The 23,315-nt window shown below is 39.5% G+C and overlaps 1 protein-coding gene across 1 annotated transcript in view; it reads left to right on the top strand.

Moving 5' to 3' along the window:
• The first annotated feature begins 8,858 nt into the window (after positions 1–8,858).
• LOC126410672 (uncharacterized) overlaps positions 8,859–23,315 on the top strand; it is a 22,720-nt gene continuing 8,263 nt past the window's right edge. Inside the window, exon 1 of the mRNA XM_050081134.1 lies at positions 8,859–9,032. Within this exon, the coding sequence (XP_049937091.1) occupies positions 8,859–9,032 (174 nt within the window). The remainder of the gene's footprint in view (positions 9,033–23,315) is intronic.

The following is a 23,315-nucleotide window of genomic DNA, read 5'->3' as shown; positions in this document are numbered from 1 at the left end:
TCTTGCTACCTTTAGCAGGGTTAAATCTCTTCAAAGTGTAATTGTGTAAAATTCTCCTCGCTTATTGATTGTATACCATAAATGTTATACTTCATATCTTGCAGGATGCAGGATGACTTCGATCCACATGTTGATTAAACTGATTCCCCTCTTCAGGTAATTTTTTGTTATTCATTTTTTTCCTCCAGAAAATTGGAACTGTGCATCTGCAAGCTAAGGACCATCAGGGTTCTACTCACTTGGAGGTCTACCAATGCATGCTGTAATGGACAAACATCAATACAACCATGAGAAACATGAAAGAAACAAAAAGTGACTATTTTCAGAGATCATTTTTGACTATTTTTTTCATTATCATTGATTAAAAAAATGGCTATTGTTGGAAGCTTCCTTCCAACAAAATGTGCACAGTTTTCTTCAAAATGGCTGAGAGAGAAGTAGAGATTGGGTGCTTGCAAGTTTCAACTGCAAGTTAAAAGGATCAAGCTCTTCAGCTCAGAAAATTACAATGCCGTCTCATGACTGCTAACGGGAGTGGGCGAAAGGTTCCAAGTCTCCTTCTCCTCCCATTGGTTGCCGTATTGACTATGCAGCTGCCTGCGCGACCCAATGAGGATGGCCCAAGGACGGAGGTTCTTTCGTGATGATGTTTGTTGATCATTTATAGAAAAGTGGGTGAGGAGGAAGAAAAGGTTGAAAGAAGACAGAAGGACAGAAACAGGGATAAGGAGAGAGAAAAAAAAAAAAAGAAAGAAAGAAAGTGAAAGGAGCTGAAAATAAGAGAGGAATGAAAGTAAGAGTTTAATGAAAGCGGAATGTAAGTAAAAGTAAAAAGGACAGAACCGTGATAGATTTGGATGAGAGTTTAATTATGGTTGCATTAGCAACAGTTTGTGTTTATCTAACCCTGGTTTTTAAATTTTCAACTATTCCAACAGCCGACAGGTTTCAATTATTGCTTTTGATTAATATTTGTTTACAAGTATTAGGCATCTGACTAATTGAGCATAGAGAACGTGCATTGTATTATCAGTTGTCGCCTTGCTTAGGTTACATCATGAGTTACCAGCCTTTTGGGAAGTCAAGTCAAGAGTAATGTTCTTTGGTGGCATTGGCATTTTAAAAGAAGGTGTTTAGCTATGGTAGTGGTGTACCTTTCAGCACTTAGGCAGCACCATGCCCCACAACTTAGCTATACATTCTTTTTTTTATATATATATAACTTTACTAATTAGTTTTACTGCAAAATCTGGCCTTTATTTGCTTGAAATCTTTTGACCTTTCTTGGTGAACTGAAACTTGGATTCCCTTTTATGGCGGGCTAGTTCACCAAAGGAATTAGCCCAAACTCCCTAAGCAGGTGATGGTGATAAGTTACAAAAACATTTTGCATCCTGGAGGCCCTCTACAGCATCATAATTGAGAGGCTTGCTCACGCTCAGATGTTTGACGCAATTGAAGATCTCTTGATTTGAATAAAAATGGAGCGCTGCATGCTGTCGGGTGAGTTCTTTCGTAATTTAATCAAGTTATTTGCTCACGTGGGGAACAATCCTGAACGGGCTGTCAGGGCATTATATGAGATGCCTGAATGTCGTTGCTGGCCTACTGTTGCTACTTTCAATTGTGTGCTTAATATGCTTGTCTGCACAAAGAGATATGAGACAATGCATGAAGTATATTTGAGAGCTTCTCGTCTGGGTGTCAAGCTGGATGCTTGTTGCTTTAACATTCTCATTAGGCTTTATGTCAACTTGATGAAAAAGAATTATATTTCTAGATTTCCAAAAAATTAATTCTTAGTTTGATAATAAGGAAACATTTTTCCAGATTTACAAAAATTATAGATAAATGACCACACCAACCTTTGCTTATTTGGAAATTTCCAGATTGTAGGAAATATCCTCCTCCGTTGCTTATTTGGAATATTTAAATTCAGTTGTGCTATGCAGTTCGAACATGTTAAATCAGTTTCAGATTAAGTTGATTTGCAGTAAATTTACAGTTTGGTCTTTTGAGCCATGGTCTTAATATCTAGAATTATTTATGCATCGTCTGAGTGCTCTGCAGAAATCGATCCATCTCCATGTTCAATCTTGTCACTCTAAAAAGAATAGCTGTCATGAATATGCTAACTATTCATACTAAAATTTGTCTGGCACAAAAATGAGAGGGGACTTTACATATTTCCACCCGAAGAGTTGATGACAAGAGTTGCAATAGATGTCAGCAACAGTATGTAAACCAGTAAGCATTAGTTTATCTTCTAAAATCCCAACTGTAACATTAACACTGCAGTGTACAAGGGGAATGCAGTTAGTAAGTCAACATCTGATTTCAGCATTCTAGCGTAGGTCAATCACAAAGATGCTCCATCCTTACAAATCTGAAGCCAACTAAGAATGTACACTATACAATACAGAAAGTTATCATAGAACGGAAAGAAAACACGTAACACATATACTAAAACCATTTCAGCAACACAATCACTTTTCACAAATCCCACCTATGCATTCTAGTTGTGTTAATTCATCAAGAACATCATTGTGGACATATATATTGCCAGCCCTTGGGAACATTCTGTTTAGAAGCCTTCTCTAGGTTCCCATTCGAGGAACAAATCCATGCCGTATCATCTCTCTTAGAACCAGGAGCAGAACCTTCTGATATCATTCGGTACAAGTACACTTTTGCATCAAGAGACTTCTTCATATCCAACAGACCATATATAACAGCCAGGTAGGACCCAGAGTTAGGGAAGCATCCCTTGCCCTTCATCTTATCCAACAAATCCATTCCTTCTGGCACTATCTTTTGTTTGCAGAGCCCAGAGATCAGTATATTGAACGTTATTGTGTCATGATGGCAACCTGCTTTATCCGTTCTTTCATAGAGTTGAAAGGCTTCATCTACATTGCCTTGCTCACAAAGATAATGCATCAGTGTTGCATAAGTTTTCCTGTTAGGCTTGCAACCTTGTTTAGGCATCTCATCAACCAAAGAATATGCAGCATCCATTTTTTCAAGTTGACATAAAGCCTAATGAGAATGTTAAAGCAACAAGCATCCAGCTTGACACCCAGACGAGAAGCTCTCAAATATACTTCATGCATTGTCTCATATCTCTTTGTGCAGACAAGCATATTAAGCACACAATTGATGAAAAAGAATATGCAGCATCCATTTTTTCAAGTTGACATAAAGCCTAATGAGAATGTTAAAGCAACAAGCATCCAGCTTGACACCCAGACGAGAAGCTCTCAAATATACTTCATGCATTGTCTCATATCTCTTTGTGCAGACAAGCATATTAAGCACACAATTGGATGTGTAGCCCACAGTTTGTTGGGGGAAGGAACTGAGTCAAGTCTTTGGCCCCACCAAGTATGGACCAAGGAAGGAGGTTCCTTCATGATCCAGTGGATTTCACTGTAAGTATAAAACCAGCTGACTTCGCATACGGGTCTTATTGTATAATTGTTTCCAATCATCATTGTTCTCAATTATTGATGGTGTCATATAGATGGCTGGATCCACATGTTGATTAATCATATAATATTCAGACGCACATTAGGATTCCAAAAATCAGCATCCGATCATATCATCGAACCGGATCACGCTGGTGTGATCTTAACATGCTTTCAAGGGATTTTACGAGAAACAAACAGAATCATTGGCCCTAGACTTAGTATGACTCTTGGTGGGCTCCGCTGGGTCCAGGGGTGATATGTTTCAAGTCATATTCTGGACCCAATAACTTACAAAGTCATCAGATACAGTATACCCAAAGGCTGATGGAACTGAGGCATCCTCACAAACTTCCCAAGGAGATGATGTTCACAAATATGATGCTTTCTTAAGTTTTAAGAGGACCCAATACCCGCAAGGGATTCACAATAACAGCTTGCTGGGGGATGCGGCCCCCTACCTTTATTAAACAAAATGAGCTATACAAAAAGGGAAAGGATAGCAAAAGAGCAAAAGACTACTATCCTTCAGATACAGTATACCCAAAGGCTGACTTAGCTCTTCCGAAAAACAACTTACAAGACACTAGATACAGGAAAAAAGCTAAAAATCAGTGAAAGTTAGCCTACACACAAAAAAACATCCCTCAACTCCTTGACGTGGGAGGTGATGAAGGACCCAAAATCCGCCGTAGGATGATCCCTTTCAATCTTGACATTGTAGTGGAAATCTTTGACAAGCATGTGGAACTCCGACCATATTCTGCTACCGTCATAATGTTGCCGTATCCATCGAGTAAGGGCTTCGATCCTAGTGCAAATAGAAATACGACCACCATACTCCTTATGATATCTGAACAACTTTTCCATCACCTCCAGCTCACCAGCGAGTACCCTGCCCCTAGGGCTCAACAATATAGCCATACCATTCACTCCATCACTGGAATAGGAGTTTCCAGCAGCCCTCAACTTCCCAGCGACTTCAACATGTGTAACCTCGAAAAGGAGCATATTAGCAGGTTCTTGGCGCCTGACAGACCACATCAGATTGGAAATGGCTCAAGTACGGACAGTGTCTTTCGTTTCCTTTGTCCATTTGAGACCCAAGAAAGTTGGCACACATGTCGACCATATATCTTCTTTCAGGTTGATAGCTGCACTAGATTGGTCCTCATGCGCTAGCCGATTGCGATGCCACCAGATTCGCCAGCAAACAATAAGGAAAGCAATTCTCCAACACACCCGTCACACACCTTCTTATGCATCCACTGTTGGATTTCAAGCTGAAAATTGCGAGTGGGTGAATAGATGATGCCAAACTTGGCTGAGATCCATTCCTAGATTTCTCTGGCTACCTCACAATGAAGGATAGCATGATCATTAGTTTCTTCAGCTTTCCTGCAAAAGAGACAACAATTGGCAAGATGAAAACCTAGTTTCTTGATTCTGTCTAAAGTGGGTAATCTGCCCTCACTGGCAAGGAAGCTGAACCAGCAAGCACTAGAGGGGGCTTTTCCTTGCCAAATGTATTTCCTCCAACTCTCTCTCTCCCTCGCTCCCCTAGTATGGTCAAGTATGTCTCCAACCCCAGTACAAGGTTGATGGTTGTCTCTCCAAACAACCTGGTCAGTTTCATTAGATAGGGGGATGGAGTCTATGTTGCCAATGAGGCCTATCCACACATCCTCAAAACCATTCGTGTTGCCCCTGCTCAAGAGCACCTTATTATTAACTGATATATTGACTTCCCTAACAATATTAACAGAACTCTCCCCACTTATCTATTGGATAAGTGGCCTACCCTGCCAAGGATCAAGCCAGAAATGACAAGGGTTCCCATCCCAAGCTTCCACTCTGTCTTATCCTGAATAAACCTCCAGCCCCAAATGAGCCCCTTCCAACCCCAGCTACGTATAATTGATCCACTAAGGGTCTAAAGGCTATTCTTTTGGAGGAACTTATCTTTGTACACCTTGTCCCATATGCCATCATCCATCAAGAGCTTGCTACACCTGCTAGCCAACAGCGCGTGGTTCAGGTCCTCCATTTTAGGGAGGCCAATGCCCCCAAGATCATAAGGGTTACAAAGTCTATCTCAACTGATGTGGTGGATATACCGAGTAGACTCACCATCATTCCAAAGGAATCTCTTGCAAATATTTTCAAGTTTTTTATTGATTTTACGAGGAAGACGGAAGACCATCATCCAATAGTGGGCGAGGGTAGACAACACATATTTAATAAGGATGATACGACCAGCAAAAGAGAGAATGCGAGCTTTCCATCCTGCCAACTTACTTTCCATTTTAAAAATCAGTGGACAACACATGTCGTCTACCACAGAAAAAGGGCACACCAAGATAATCTGCTGGAAGGGAACCAATCGGCCATTGAAGGATGTTGCTGAGATCCTCTACCGTGCAATCTAGAATTTTTTCCAAGAAGGCAACATATTTTTTCTTGTTCACTTTCATACCAGCGAACTTCTCAAATTGCTCAAGCATATCTTTAATGGCACAAAAAGAACTTATAGAAGCCTTATAAACCATGAGAACATCGTCGGCATACATAACTGCTCCTGTCTCTTGAGAAACATTCCAGATCTTGAGAATTTGGATGGTCTTGTTGCGAACCTGCACTTGAATACGGCGGTTGAAGATTTCCATAACAAGAATAAAAAGGTATGGGGACATCGGGTCCCCCTGTCTGAGTCCTTTCGAAGCGGTGAACCTGTCCCCCAAGCGACCATTAATCACCATCTCATATGACACTGAAGTAACACATTTCATCACTAATTCTATCCATCTGGGGTGGAATCCCATCACATGCATGCTATTCTGCAAAAATTTCCAAAAAACTCTATCATAAGCCTTTGAGAGGTCCAACTTAAGAAAACAGCCCCCTTTCGACCAGAAATCTTTAGAATTAGCAATCTCATTCGCCCATAATATGTTGTCTTGAATTTGTCTCCCTTTAGAAAAAGCAGCTTGGTTCCTTTGAACCAGTCGCATGATGACATCCCTCATCCTGATAACGATAATTTTTGTAATAATCTTATAAATGGTGTGGCATAGGGATATGAGCTTATAATCCTCAACCTTGATGGCATTCTGTTTTTTCGCTATCAAGCAGATCATGGTGTGGTTAACACTGCCAACAAGTTTTGCTTTTAGGAAGAAATCTTACACAGCTACAACCACATCATCTCCTATGATGCTCCAACAGTCCTTATAGAAATAGTTCGGGAAGCCATCTGGGCCAGCAGCACTGTCCTTGTCTAGACTCTTGATTGCCATAACGATCTCCTCTCTCATGATTGGTCGAAGCATCCATTGGTTCTCTTCATTGGTAACCATGTCGCCATCTTCTATATCTGCAAACATATCTCCACATGCTACATCAGACCCCAAAAGCTGCTGGAAATGGGAAGTACACGCCTTCAAAATCTTGGCCTCCTCTGTATGTGTTTCCCCATCAACTTCAATGACTCTGATATACCGCTTAGCCTTACGACAGTTGGCCATGATGTGGAAGATAGATGTGTTTTTGTCCCCCTCAGCAAGCCATCTATTCGAGACCTTTGCTTCCACATAACTTCTTCCATAAGGAGGGCATCATTGAGCAAACCTCTAATCTCATACTCCTGTTTAGTAGCTCCCCAGTCCCCATGTTCAACAAGAAGCCTGCTTTGGTCTAGGCGAAGACGAAGGTTCTCGATCCTGTTTTCTAGCCGACCAAACTTCTCCCCATTCCATCTCAGTAAGGCAGCTTTAACTAACCCTAGCTTCTTAAGGAGTCTGATCATGGGACAGCCTGTGACATTGGAGCCCCATTCCTTCTTGACTATATCCAACCCATCTGAATCCATGATCCAAGGCTTGAAGAACCTGAAGGGATGACGACCCTTGTTTAGAATACCATTCGTGGACATCTGATACACTAAAAGGCTGTGATCAGAAGTGGAGGAAGTAGAGACCTTGAGAGTTCCCCTACCACCAAATTCAGAAACCCACTTACCATTCACAAAAGACCAGTCAAGCTTACACAACACAGCATGTGACCCCCTTCTATGATTAGACCATGTAAATTTCTTGGAGGGGTCCTCCACTTCAGTCATAAGGCAGGATATAATGAAGCGATTGAAGGCCAGCAAAGATCTAGCTACAGGAGGAGCGCCCGTTTTGTTCCAGCTACCCATCATAGCATTGAAATCCCCTATGACCATACATGGTCCATTTATCCTGGAGACCACTGCCTCAAATCTAATAAGGCTCTCCAGCCTATCCACAAGCCTTGTAGGCAAGTAGATACCAAATATAATAGTTTCTCTGCCATCGCGAAGGTCCTTCAAACACATACCAACCCAATATGTGTCCACAATGTAACTAAGAACCTGCACAACATTCTTCCTCCAAAAAGACATAATTCTACCCCTACCATTGAACACATTAGCATTAGACAAAAAATCATAATCGGTAAAGCTTTTCATAGTAGCATGCAACTTGTGAGAATCAACCATAAAATCAGAAATGAACCCAATCTCAGGCTTCGCTTGAACCATAATATCACTCAACTCCTTTTGGGTCTCCATCCTAGCGAGACCTCGGATATTCCAGTACAGTACTTTCATGGGAAAGAATTAGGGTTGTTATCATGAGGCTCGCACGCCTCCATAGTATCCCGTTTGGGGCCTTCCCCTTCAGCAAAAATGGCCTCCTCAATATTTTCCAATTGAGCAACATTCCCCTCTGTCCTGACCACCATCTTTCTCTTCTTAGAACCAGGTGAGTGAGCCATAAGAAGCTCACTGAGTTTGGTAGCCTTCGAGGGGGGATCTCCCCTTCTTCCCCCTACCCATGTATCGGAAACCTTTTTTTTGGCCTTGCCTACTATTGACATACTTCGTATTGCATAAATACTCTGAGTCCTTAGAGATGCTCAAGAATTTGAGCACCGGGGTCTCCCTCTCCACCGACGACTTGTTGGGTCTAGCTACTTCCTCCCCGTTCAGGTTAGAGGAGAATCCAGGAGGCCCATCCTTCTCTAGATTACAGTTCGGGCTAAGATGCATTAAATTAGCAAAAGGATTTGGGTTAGTTGACTTACCTTCAGCCCGCCGATTGGAGGCAGCACTGGTAGAAGCACGGCTGCTATTGGGGACCTTAGTTTTGCCTTTTCACTCGGTAGCTTCATGATCCCCAAGGGATTCATTGCCCATCTTTATGACACCTCGGTAACAAGGGGCATCTCTACCTTCATAGATAACGTGAATTTGGAGAAGGGTGAGAGGGTGAATAACTTGTCTGGGTACATAGAAAGGCGAGGATTTTTGTGCCCATCATCTCTGAGGGTTACGCTGATTCCAAGTGGTGTTTGGGAGAGATTACCAAGATGGTGAAGTGCAGGAGGGCGGTGCCATGGAGGCTCATCATTCCTGTATTCTTCGGTGTTGAACCTTCCGATTTTGGGAATCAGAAAGGTTCTTTTCTGCCAGCTCTCGAGAGGCATGAGAATAATGAGAAGCTAAAGGAAGAGGTGAGCGAGTGGAAGAATGCTTTGCGTGAGGTTAGAACGATATTGGGTTCAACCTAAGGCCCTGTTTGATTGCATGAGAGGTTGGAAAGATATCTTAAATTCAATTTTTTTTTCTTCAATGTACATATATAAATGAAGATTTAAAAATACTATTTAGGTCTGAAAAAGTTCCTTCATTTGATGAAGTATGAAATCTTTTACCATATCAATAAAAATATGTCAAATCAATTGCAGTTTTTAAATTTGAATTTTCCTCAATGCAAAATATAATACAAGGATTTACGTCTACTTAAGATCCTTGATTTGATGACTATTGATTTTTTTACCATATCAGATCTATGAGTTTCAAATATAAAATAATCAAACCCCCCACCCCCCCCCTCCTCCAAGGTTGTTGAATCAAAATGCAGTCAAGCCAGCGTGGTGTCACATGAATGCAATTAGGTCTGCATCAATGAGTCTGGTCCTCATTACCATGGCTGCCGCGTTGTGCAGTAATTGGTATGGTTTAACGTAACATCAACGTGATAAGGGAATGGACTCCTCCCTCTCTATCGCTCTGTGACCACTTCACGTTGTGTGTTGCACCATGTTGTACATGTTTCATTCCCCATGAGTTGTGGCACCATCATCCGTAAATTAGTTGTAATTTAAGATATCTTTCCAATCTCATTTGTTTGTACAAATATATAAAAAATATTTGAAGAGAGAGAGAGAGAGAGAGAGTGAAAATAAATTATTAGAAAAATAGGAAAATGTTTCAAGTCATGGACTAGGAGGTTGATCACATGTGATGTCCGATTCTGTCATCGTCACGAGCATGGCATCTTGTGTCGCCAGTAGCTTTTCGGAAAACAGTATTTTCCACTTTGACCTTCGGCCTTTTCATGGTACTCGTTACCATTGGTGGTGGGAAGCTTCTTTGGAAAGCGGGTCAGATCTATTTCTTTACCAAATCGAACCTTTTTATGACAAGATTGGAGTTTGATGGGGTTCTGATCCAAATGCCATCATTGGATTTTAAATCCGAAATGCTCCTATTTCATACAGCTAAGACAGGGTTTGATCCAGAAGACCCGAACCCCATATCTACCAAAATTAGTTTTCCACTATTAAATTAAGAACCAGCAGAGACACAAGGAATGGGCCAAATAAAAATAACCAAGGCCAAAGATTGAAGATCAAAACTCAAATTTTGAAGACCAAGAAATCCAAATGTTTTTTTTTATAAAAAACAAGGCTCAGTATTTTTTTGGTAAAAAAAAATCCAAATATTATGTGAAACCAGATTATAAAACAATAGTTACTCAAACAAAATCCAAACGTCATTTAAAGGTTGTTTAGCAAGAGGAACACTTTGTTAGTGTTTCATGTATGTCTCTCAAAAATTGAGGCATATTCATAAAACATTAGTGAAAATATTTAAAGAATCTACCCCAATTTTTGGAAAAAATACATGGAATAATAACAAAGTGTTCCTATTAAGGCTGTTTGGAAATAGTAAAAATGTTACTATCCCATGCTTCCAACCTAAAAGTAGGTTAAATTTATTGGACACTTTAAAAAATGTTTTATGGCTGATGCATAAAAAAGTAACATCTTGCTATTGTTTTCAAACAACCTCTTGGAGGCTCTTTGGCAGCAAGTACACTTGTGAGTGTTTCATGAATCTGTCCTAAATATTCGGTAGATTCATGAAACACTAAAACTATTGTTTCATGAACTTGCCCTAATTTTTGAGGTAGATTTATGAGATACTTACAAAATATCTCTTTTACCGAACGACCCATAAGTGTTGCAATTAGTACATAATCTATTATTCAACTTAGAAGTAGGATATCCCCAAAAATAAAACCGTTAGAGTACAATGGACATAAGACACAAGAATGCAGCGAAAGTACTTTGTCCATTTTTGGTTGTGGTGACAATTAGCATAGCATTATGTCTACTCTCACTGCATTATAAGGTTAATTGTGTTTTATTTTGGATGAACAAGAGGTTAACAACCCACCAACTGAAAAAGAAGCCTGAAGGTGCCCCTTCCCCTCAATTCCCCTGCCTTCGGGGTCCTTTGTGTTATATGAACTTCTATTCATGTATTTCGTGCACTATACACTGATACAGCCTTTGAGTTTCACACAAGATCACTCGTTGGCAGATTGACATTTAGCCTTGTTTGAAGTTCAACATCTTGTCTATAATATTGCAATCTATGGGCTCTATATATCACACAAATGACCATAATAATCTCACACATATTGCAATCTTTGGCTTACAATATCGCACAAAACTAAAGCACAAAATAGCCTTGCGCTCGAAACATCATATTCTTAGCTGTGGTGGGGTACATATGGGTGTGTGTGGGCAATTGCACACACGAACCCATAAAAATTGCTTATTTATTTACCTCACGGCCAGTTATTTATTTATTGCACATTAAAAGTTGCTATTTAAACTAGTTAAAAGTTAATATTGCTTGGAACCATCTCGTGGCCTGGCATTAGTCTGACATTTATCTCTAATGAAACATATGAATTTCTGCTGCATTGGTTAACCGCACGTTTTATTTTTAGTCATTTGTTCATTCCACCTATTTTACATAACTAATGTACCCATGCATGCATTGCCATGCTTTTTATTTTCTGTATGTTATTTTCATCATTTCAGTAATGCACGTAGGGGTAGAGCAAAAAATTTTTCATGAGAGAGACCAAATTAAAGTTTCTAAATTTTAACATGAGCCAAAATATCATTTTTTAAAATTTTTATATAGGACAACTGAAAATTTTAAATGTAATATCTTTAATTTTTTTTTAGGGGGGGTAGGGGTCAGGGCCCCTAAAGCACCCTAAAATTCTAGCTCTACACGCAACGAGAAAGAGGAGAAAAGTGGGAGGGCAGAAGAGAAGGGAGATGCATATGGTCTGATTTAGAATCAAATGACAATGTGAAAAATGTGAAAAAAAGTGAGTCACCATTCAATTTTCTTATTTATATGAAAAATACGAAAAAACGAAAAGACATTCATGTTGGTGGTAAAATATCCACAATAAATGTGAAGACTCGACGATTCCTCGAGTTGCCTTTGCAATAAGTAGCAGCTCCATTCTGGATGGTAACCACTTGACAGCTCATAGCTCTAGATCTTTTAGACGATGATAGAACTCCAAAGAAAATCCCATCACTTCTTCCTAAAGTAGCTGTGATGAGCAAGAGCATCTTGCTGGTGGGGATGAATTACAATACTTTCAATTATCGCACAAAACTAAAGCACAAGATAACGGACAACCTTGTCCTCGAAACATCATATTCTTGGCCGGCCGGGATGGGTTATATATGGCCTTGTGTGGGCAATTGCCTGCACGGACCCCCACAAATTGCTTATTCATGGCCAGTTACTTGTTTATGTCATGCCCATTAAAAGTTACTATTTAAGCTAATTAAAAAATTAACATCGGTTGGAACCATCTCCAGGCCTGACATTAATATGCCATTTATGTCTGATGAAACATAAGAATTTCTGCTGCATTGGTTGCCCCAACAAGTGCATGCATGGGTGGCTGCTAACCACGCATCATTACGGGCTTTGTATGCTGCAAAGAAAAAAAAAGGAGGGGAGAAAATGAACAGAGGAGGGAAACTTGAAAGAAACGAGAGGGTTCTGAAGGGTTTCTGTTTAAGAAAGCCTCGATTTGTTGAGGGTTTAAGAAACCCTCGTCTCTCTATTGGAGGTTTCGAAAACCCTCTATTTGTCGAGGATTCCCTCTTCATTCCCCCTCTCTCATGGTGTCCTCTGTTTAAGATGTCTCCACAAACAAGAAGAAGAAGAAGAATAGTCAAGAAGAAGAAGATGGAGAGCAGCCGAGGGATCACTGGGTAGCTCATTTCAACGAGCTGCAAACTAGCTCGACCAGTCGAGCTCGGGCTTTTCTGTTGAGCTTGTCTTGAGTTCGAGCAAGCCCCAGCATTTTTATGAATTCGACGAAGCTTGACTTGGCACAGCTCGGACTCGGCTCGCTTGTGTTCACCACTGTAGTGATGAATTTCGGTTCTGTTATGTCATGAATCTTATAGTACTTTTTTTCATATGAATAGATGAAGAAGGTAAGGTTGTTGGGACTTCATGCTGGCTTTTTCGGATCAGATTACACATTGATTTAGATTTCATGTGTAGTTTCATGATCAAATCCATTTATGAGTCCGATGTCTGATTGAGATCCATTAAAGGTCTGGCCCAGTTACATACTAAATCATGTGCTAGTCCGTAGAGATTAGGTTTCAAAAATAAAGTCCTGATCTGAATCTAACCGATCTTAAAGGTTGGATCCAAGCCTAATCTAAAACGTTTTCATCGCCCGATGACCTCTATGACGAGATTGTGGGACAATGGGGCTGGGGTCTGGCACCATGATTCCGGGTCGCCCATGCCTAGACCTTCAGCACAACTTTATAAAAGTAAACCAACCTGTCCGCCATTTGGATCTGTCAGTAGGATCGGGTCGCGACCAACATCTGATAACCGATATCCAGTTCCACTGGCCCAGTAATCCATATTGGATCCAAATGATTCAATGTGACTCCTAATCCAAAGCTTGGTCCCGATAATTCGGGAGAGGTGCATCGGATTATGCGGATGTAATTGGACCCAGTCTATCGGACCCGTTGGCTAACGGGAGGTTCACGGGTGTGACATTACTGGATTCCCACCAAGCCTCATCCTCCCTCTCACGCATCAAACTTTTATAAGAGCTTAAAATAAAGTGGCAGTTGCCCACACAGACTGACACGATTTGATATATTATATATTAGTGCTTCGTATTATTTTATTACAGATATAGTTAAAAGGTCCAATATTCTTTGAAGGGTCTTAGTTTTGCTATGTATTAGTGCCCTTGAGAAAAAAAAAAGGTTTAATTTTGATAAAATTTAAATATTATTTGGTAAACATTCTACAGGTATCTGTATGGTTGGATTTGTGAAACAAAATATGTGTATGTGGATGAGTGAAACGGTCATGGCTTGATCGATTGAAACTAACATTTGCTCTGTGCATACTTTTATGTTGAAGATTTTCTGCATAAAATTTCAGGATTACCTTTGACACTTGTCTCCTACCCTTTTCTTGTTGTAATTGAAACCACCAATAAGCAAGTTACTATCCATCCCAAAGGGGTTGACACCACAGAGCAGCAACGGCTGGTAAGTGAACAGTCATTATTTGGAGCTCATAGGGTGTCAACTTCCTGTTGACACGCAAATTAGAGCATAGTAGGGGTGACACTCAGAGACACTTAAAGCAGATCTGGTAAGGGAATTGGTAAACTAAAAGGTGGGGACATCGGCTCTCTTGTTAGGCCGCGCAAACTGGTTACTTTCTGTCGAACTACACTCTTTATAATAGTGTGTTTGATTGTGCACTGAAATAATATTATAAACAAGGTAAAAGATACAGATTTACCTTGCACAATCAAACACAAGTAAAAACTTCCATCCCAAACCTGGCAAGTTAGGTGAGAGTGTTCGCACCCCACTCCCTTTTCAAGAAGGTCGAAATGCGAGTCAGCAAAATTCTTTTAAAATTGGGGTTTTGAGAAAATTTTCAAGAGAAAGGGATCCGCTCGTCGGTACGAGGTCCAACCGTTCCTGCCGCCTTTAACAGGGGTAATTAGACCAAGGACTAAAGATCATTTGGATCATATACGAGTTATTGATGTAAGTCCTATATGCTTATGCATTGAGGTTTTGGATTCAAGAACCGAAATTCATTTTTTTGAATAAATGAATTTGAATATTGGGGGTTTTCAAGTTGGTTTAAAATCCTTTGTTTTGGTGTTATTTGAAACACATAATTCTTGAGGATTTTTGAAGATTTGGAATTGAGTTCTTTGTTGTGAACTCTAGATGATGATGATCATCTTATGATAAAAATTGATTTTGAACTCTTCTTTTGTCAAATCATGTGATTTGTAGAATTCATTCTTTTGAAAGAACATAGGTTCCAAATTGTTAGAAAACATGTTGTTTTTCAAATGCACTTTGGCCAAAAGATTATGAATGCATTGCTTGTGTTTTCTTTTGAAGTTAAGTGAAGTTTACAAATTCTCATTGCAATATGACTTGGTCACTTTTTGCAACTTAAATTTGAATCACTTAATTTCTTGAGAATGTGCATGTGGTGCCATTGTTTTTGAGTGAAAGTGAATGCATGAAACGAGAATGGAAAATATATGGAACATTCATTCTTCTCTCTCTCATAATCCATCAAGATTCATTCATATGAAACATACATTCTTCACTCCCTCATAATCTCTCAAAGTCCGTATTGCACGTCATACAATCTATACATGAAGATTGATTAAAATGTAGGACTTTCTCTATATGTGCTCATTATATGATTAAGCACATGAATTAGAGATGTAGTCCATAAGCTTGAGGCTTGACATAAAATTATCAAAATGATGAAAATATATAAATGATGTCAAGTTCAATCTTTGAAACGGATGGGAGACATGGATGACGTCCACTTTTGTCTCAAAATAGCTAAAAATCAGACCTTGTGTTGATTTAAATAGCTGAAAATTGTGGACATTGATTCCAATAAGGACTTGTTTCTTAGATAGAAACAATGAGTTTTTCAAATCTATTCAAATTCCAGATTTCGTAGTAATGAAATCATCAACTCCTTTGGATGATTCTAGGATGGTTGGTATTTCAAATACGTAAATTTTGATATTCTTAAACCAATTCCTATAAAACATGGTCTGATTTCAACAACATACATACATCTTACGTATGGGTTTGCTGAAATTAAGTAAAAATGAAATGAAAGTAATTTATAATCTTGCACTAGAAAAATCAATAAAAATGGCCCATTTCCTTAAAGACCGGTTTGGAAACATGTTCCAACCTGATTTTAAGGGAGGAATGTAATTTTTGACAAGAAATCGGATGCATATATGTACATATATAACAATACCTTACTTTTCAAAATGAAATTTTATCAAGGGACCGCATGACTCATGAATCATGATGATTCATGGCTGGGTTCTTTTATGTAGGAAGATTGAGAACTTGTTTCAAATCTTCCCTACTACCCTTGATTAATTAAATTGAAAGACATGAATCAAAATGACTGTGAATAAGAAAGAAAATAAAACAATACTCAAGCTTATTCGTCCATCATTTCGCCACGCAAGGGTGGATCACATTCATAAAAACGTATCCATCCCTTATAGGCATTTTCATCATACGTGATGTAGCAAAATCACTTTCTCACCGTGGGATTCTCTCATGGTAGGGAGTTCAAAATGGTATTAAGTTGGTTCCTTTGAAAGGGACGTGGCCTTGGGGCCCATTTCGAAATTTGATACTTGGGTTCATATTTAAGAAAAACCGACATATGCATGCATTATGCATTAACATGTACATTGAAGCATAGGTTTCCCTTAGCTGGACATCATTCCCAGCCGTAAGCAAATGAAAATAAACCCTCCCACGAATTGTTGGAATTAAAATAAATCAACAATAAGCTAAAGTAGAAGAGAAGTGAGTTAAGATCACCTACCTTGCGGTCGGTCTTGATGTTTGTCTTTCGTCTTCACTTGTTTTCTAACCCAAGCAATCCTAAGCAAGAATCCAACCGTGGATTCAAGCTTAGCAAAGCTAGAATAAGAAATAGCTTGCTTGCTGGAATTTGGAGTGGTAAAGAGGGCTTCTCACCACGAAAATCCTAAGTAAGGGTTCACTTAAGCACCCTAACTTAGCAAAATCAATGGGGAGAATAGAAGAAAGTGAAGAAGAGAATGGGAGAAAAAGGGGAAGGGGGCTTGGACGAACCTCTTCTCTCTTCCTTGGCTTCTCCCTCCTAGCTCCTTGGCTGCAGCAATTTGATAGAATGCTCCAAAATTTCGTCCTCCCCCTTAGTGGCCAAGGGGAGGTTTATATAGAGGAGGAGGTGGGTTCAACCACCTTCTTAACTCACCTTGGGAACTTACTTAAGACCTTGGGGACTTGTAAAATGAGTTAAATAGACTTTAAAGGCTCTAATTGACCATTTCTCAGCCCATTTCCACGAGCTAGGTGGGCTGGGCTAGGTTTGGTCAACTTGGGTTCAGACCTAGGTGACCATTTTGACCAAAATTTTGGACGAAAATGCCCTTACACAGGGTTTTGCCCTTATTTTATACTATTTATTTTTTTTTTGTTTGAAATCGAGCTTATAAGGTTAAAACCTAGTTACTAAGCTCCAAATGCCATTGAATTATGATAATCAAATTTAAATTTTAATAAAATTTAAAAATTTTATCAAATTTGGTTCGAAAAGGGTATTTTCGTCCAAAACTTGATTGAAAATGGATTTCAACTGAATCAAACTTTCACTTGAGAAATTCAATTTAAATTTGGTATTTGATTCAAGCATTTGACAAATTCAAATGTTTATTTGCCTTTCATAAACCATTTTAGGCTTTTTAATCTTAAGTTGACCGCAGAAGGGCAAAATTGTCCAAATTGATCAATTTCGACCAATTGACCAAAGTCAAAGCTCATTTGCAAGTAGTTTGACTTTATTTGAGGTAATTTGATAAATTTGGGTCAAGAAAGCTCTTAATTGAGCTAAATTGTACTTTGACTGAGTTTAGTCAAAGTGGGTTTGGTTCGGTCAAAGTCTATTTTCGTCCATTAATTGGATCATGAGACAGACTTACGTTTTGACTATGTTGAGCCCATTGTGACCGAACCTAGCTGGAATTGGCACCACATTTGAGTGCACCCGGGTCAAACCTACTTGGATTAAGTAGGTTAGGTGAGTTTGACCAGTCTAGTAATTGCTTCCTTGGAAATGATTTTTTTCTTTAAGGAGGATCTGGTTAAAGAAGAGAGAGAGACATAAATGTCTCTCTTTTCCTAGGTTTCTCCTTTATTTCTTCTTGAAAATGACTTTTCTTCAATTAATTTGAGAGAAAATATTTATTTATTATTTTTTTTTTGACATGGAGGGGGGCATGGCCCCTGGGGAGGGCTCTTGACCACACGGGCTAGGTGGGGCCCACACGTGGGTCCCACGTAGCATTTTAGACTGAATTAGATCCAATTCTTAGATCTAAGTCAAAATTTGCATTTTGCAATTGGATTTGGATTTCAAATGACATTTGCAATTGAATTTGGACTCGTAATCCTGCATTGGGATTCGTGTATCGGGTTAAATTCACGATTTGAATCTAATTGTTCTTTAGATTCGAAATTGGCTTTGAAATTGCAAATTTTCACAATTCTTTTGTGAAATTTTCACATTGCTTCAATTTTGATGTGGAAAAATTTGGGGTGTTAACAGATGCCCCTCTTTGTTGTTAAGCAAATTGAATAATTTGCTTAATAGCAAAGATTCACGCACCAAATTTTTGCAAATCGTTTGGAAAATCCATTTTTCAAATGATGTTGAACCATCCTCGCTCGAGGGGAAATGCTAGGCATAGACCTGAAATAAGAAGATCTTTCTCCATCTCATTGGAGACTTTGTAGAGGAATTAATGTTGGTTGAAAAATTTTGTAATTGTGAAAGTTTTTGCATTTGATGCTTTGAGAAATTTGCCTTCGATGCCTTCTAAACCATTGGCAAGTGCTTTTTCTCTTCTTTTACTTAATTTTTCACATACTCTCTTTTGCTTTTGAATTTTGATTTTCTTTTTGAGCCACCCTTCACTCTTGGGAGAAATTCCTCACCACCCCAAAAGCTACTACGGAGTTCCACCGCTTTGGCGGTTTTGTGTAGTTTGCTTTGTGTAATATCAAGTCTATCGGGCTTTCTTCTGAACCCTTGTAACAAGCTTTGGGCCGGTAACTCCTAGACCAGTTGACCTCAGGGTACCAAATGTAAAACACTCCCCGGGCTTACTTGCTCGAATTCAGAAGGCTTTAGGAGACTTAATATAAGCAAAATGTTCATGGATTGCTTTTTAGCTTCACGGCGTAAGCATAGGTCATATGCCCACCCGCGCCTGCTGAGCTTTGAACCAGAGGAACAACTACACTCACCCCGAGCTCATTGCTCAACTCATTTCGCTTGATAGCTTTTTCTAGCATCTTGCCAAGGTCTTTTAGGTGACAAGACTTTTTCTTATGGCATCTCATGCTAGACCTTTACAAATGCCGATTGTCGGGACCAACATTAATTACTATACATAAGTCCCTCAATGTCTGTGAAATTTCTTGCCTATTTCAAGACGATGCCCTTGCAATTGTCTTCAAGACATGGGTTGAGTTTGAAAATTTTGATGCATTTTTGAAACTTTTCCCTAAGGGATACCATGCCCCTTAGTTGGTTTGAAAATTGTTACAAACGTGCTTATCAAAGCACAACTATTTTGAATTTTTTTTTTTTTTTTTTGAATTGCAAATTCAAGTATAGAATTTTTTGAGATGCAAAGCATTAATTGGATCGGGGATTTCAACCCCATCGGCATCAATCAGTCGATAAGAATTGTGAGGTAGAACCTCTTTGACAACATATGGTCCTTCCCAGTTCGGCGCCCATTTTCCTTTGGGTCTACTCCTGAGTGGAACTATGGATCTTAAAACAAGATCATTTACCTGAAATTTTCTTTCAATGACTGATTTGGCATAATGTCGGGCGACTCTCTTACGATAGACTTCGGCATGCTCTGCCGCTTGTAGTCTTTTCTCGTCTAAGAGGTCTAATTGAGTAAGTCTCTTTTTTTGGTATTTGTTAATTGGGAGTTCAATGAGAGCAGCAAATTTCATTGCTGGTTTTTGGACATGTAATGGAAGGACAATTTCCGTTCCATATACTAATTCTGCTGGTGTAGCATTGGTGGGTGTCCGAATTGTGGTTCGATACGCCCAAAGTGCATTGTGCATTTTCTCGTGCCAATCTCGGCCTGTTTCAACTGTCCTTTCTAAGACACGAATCAAAATCTTGTTGGTTGCTTCTGCCTGACCATTACCTTGAGGGTAATATGGGGCAGAAAAGTGATGTTGTATTTTGTGTTTATGACAAAGATTGCGCATTTTCTCATTTTTGAAATGAGTACCGTTATCAGAAACGATATCATGCGGGATGCCAAATCTACACAAAAGATTTTTATGAATGAAGGACACTACGTGTTGTCCTTCGACTGTTTTTAAAGTGATCGCTTCCACCCATTTGGTGAAGTAATCTGTAGCTGCAAGAAAATACCTGTGTCCATTTGAGGCAGGTGGATTGATTGGACCGACTACGTCGAAGGCCCACATGGAGAATGGCCATGGTGAGCTGACCGAATGAAGGTACGCTGCTGGAGCATGAATTGATGGTGCATGCAACTGACATTTGATGCATTTCTTGACAAATTGGTGACAGTCTCTTTGCATTGTGGGCCAATAGTACCCTGCTCTGACTATCTGCTTGACGAGGGTCTGATACCCTACATGTCCCCCACAAATTCCTTCATGGGCTTCTTGAATGACTTCTAGTGCCTCATTTGCATCGAGACATCTAGCATATTCTGTGCTGAATCCTCTTCTGTATAGGATGTCGGCTAGAATGAAATATCTTGAAGACATGTGTCTCAAAACTCTTTGCTCTTTTCGAGACATTTCTGGTGGAAGTGTTCCAGTTTGGAGAAAATCCTTGATGTTCTGATACCATGGTGTTTCTCTACTTTCTGCTTGCAACACCTGTTCTGGTATGACAAAAGATGGTTGTTCGAGTCTTCCAACTTCAAAAGATCTGATAGATTCTCCAGGTTTGAAGGCAATGGTAGAGCCTAAACTGGCTAAACCGTCTGCTATTGGGTTAAATTCTCTTTTGACATGTAAGAGTTGACATTCCTCGAACTGTCTTAAGAGGGAAGCTGCTAACTCTTGATATGGGATCAATTTTTGATCTTTGACTTGCCAATCTCCATTGACCTGACTGACAGCCAAGAGAGAATCTCCAAAAATGCGAACTCTCTGCACTTTAAATTTGAGCAACATTTTGAGTCCTTGGATTAGGGCCTCGTACTCTGCCATATTATGCGTGCAGGAAAAATTCAATTTGAGAGAGTAAGGAATCATTTCCCTTTCTGGTGTAATGAAAAGTATCCCAATGCCTGCCCCAGCTGTGCTCTTAGATCCATCAAAGTACATCTCCCAAATCGGCTCTGGTTCAGTTGTCAGGATTTGCTCATCTGGAAAATCATCATTTGTTCTAATTTCTTCATATAGAGGAAAATCTGCCAATTGGTCTGCAATGGCTTGCCCCTTGATTGATTTTTGTGACACATATTCCAAATCATATTGCATCAGCAAAACCTGCCACTTTGCTATCCTTCCATTCAGAAATGGCTGTTCGAGGATATATTTGAGTGGATTAAGTTTGGATAAAATTTTAACTTCACAAGCCAATAGATAATGCCTTAATTTTTGACACATCCACACCAAGGCTAAGCAAGTTTTTTCCATGTGCGAGTAGTTCTTTTCATACTGCACAAATGTCTTACTGATGTAATAAATGGCATGTTCTATTCGGCATCCTTCTTCATATTGAGCCAGAAATCCACCACAGGCTGAATCGTTAACTGTGATGTAAAGGAGTAGAGGTTCCCCTAAAATTGGAGGTTTTAAAATTGGTGGGCAAAGAAGATACTTCTTGATCTTTTCGAATGAGGCTTGACATTCATGCCCCCATTCAAATTTGACTCCTTTCCGCAGTAAATGGTTGAAGGGTTCGCATCTCATGGCGAGATTAGATATAAACCTTCTGATTGATTGAATTCTGCCTTGCCAGCTGCGTAGCTCCTTAAGATTTGTTGGGGGTGACATTTCGATGATCGCCTTTGCTTTGGAAGGATCCATCTCGATTCCCTTTTGGCTGACCATAAATCCCAAAAGCTTACCGGATTCCACACCAAATACACATTTTTGTGGATTCAATCTAAGTTTGTATTGTAAGAGTCTATCAAAAACTTGAGAGAGAATGTTGATGTGATTCTCCCTTGTTTTTGACTTAATTAGTAGATCATCTACATATGCATCCATGATTTGATGCATTTGGTCATGAAAAATAGCTGCCATAGCCCTTTGATATGTTGCCCCAGCGTTCTTCAAACCAAATGGCATTACTGTATAGCAGAAGGTACCCCATGGGGTTGTAAATGATGTTTTGGCTTGATCTTGAGCTGCCAACTTAATTTGGTTATAACCAGAATATCCATCCATAAAGGAGAACATAGCGTGACCTGCGGTACTGTCTACCAACAAGTCAATGTTTGGAAGTGGGTAGTCATCCTTTGGTGTAGCCTTATTCAAATCTCTGAAATCGATGCAGAGCCGAATTTTGCCATTTTTCTTTGGGACTACCACAATGTTTGCTAACCATTCAGGATAGTCGATTGTTCGGATGAACCCTGCCTTTAGTAGGTCTTCCAGGCCTTCCTTAACTTGCCCCTCAAGACGAGGGTTTAGTTTCCTCAACTTTTGTTTGATTGGCTTGCATTCTGGTTTCAATGGTAGTCGATGCTCGACTAATTTTGTATCAAGTCCTGGCATGTCCTCATAAGTCCACGCAAAGGCTTCTTGATGCTTTTTGAGGAAATCTATCAACTCTTTTCTTTCTTCTGCTGAGAGACTTGTTCCAATTTGCAAAATCTTTGGACTCTCTTCCGTGCCAATGTTAATTTCCTCAATCGGATCATTAATCAGAGGTGACGGTTGATCTTGCTTTCTCATTTGGATGAACTCTGGACATTCGGCCTCTGTGAGTTCTGGATTTATCTCCTTAAAAGCTTTTGATGTTTGATCCTCAAATGCCATCCTAAAGATTGTAAAGAAGTTAGATGAAATTTGAGACATTGTATATGGAAGTAATTTGCATTTGTCATTGTATTTTTGAAGGTATTACAAAATGAAGACACTTGGTCTATTTGAGTACAATGACGACAAAATGACAAAATGATGGCGGATTTGTTGATTCAAATTGATGGTGAACATCCGCCTATGGTATTGCTCTTGACGAAAGGTACTGGCTTGAATTCTTCCTCAACATCCACTTTTTCATAGCTTTGGCACCCCAAGGCTTGAGTGCCTCGTTGTCCTATCAAGGTAACTGGTTCCAAGATTCCATTTTCATGTTTGCCAAGGCCAGTAAATGGCTGGTAGCCATGGCGTATGAGTAAATCCAATCCTTTCTCATTCTGGCAGAATTTCTTGAACAACGGATGACTTTTGTAACTTGTTTCAAGTTTGGTACCCCTTTTCAACCCATACCTGTTTCTTTGGTTTCTGAATGGCCAACCTGCTAAGACTTTGAGATATTTCTTCTTCTTTGCAGACTCG

The sequence above is a fragment of the Nymphaea colorata genome, chromosome 13 (assembly GCF_008831285.2).
Source record: "Nymphaea colorata isolate Beijing-Zhang1983 chromosome 13, ASM883128v2, whole genome shotgun sequence".
In the NCBI taxonomy this organism is placed as follows: domain Eukaryota; kingdom Viridiplantae; phylum Streptophyta; class Magnoliopsida; order Nymphaeales; family Nymphaeaceae; genus Nymphaea; species Nymphaea colorata.
Note: the sequence above shows the minus strand (reverse complement) of the source record. Positions and strands in the feature narration are given on the sequence as shown.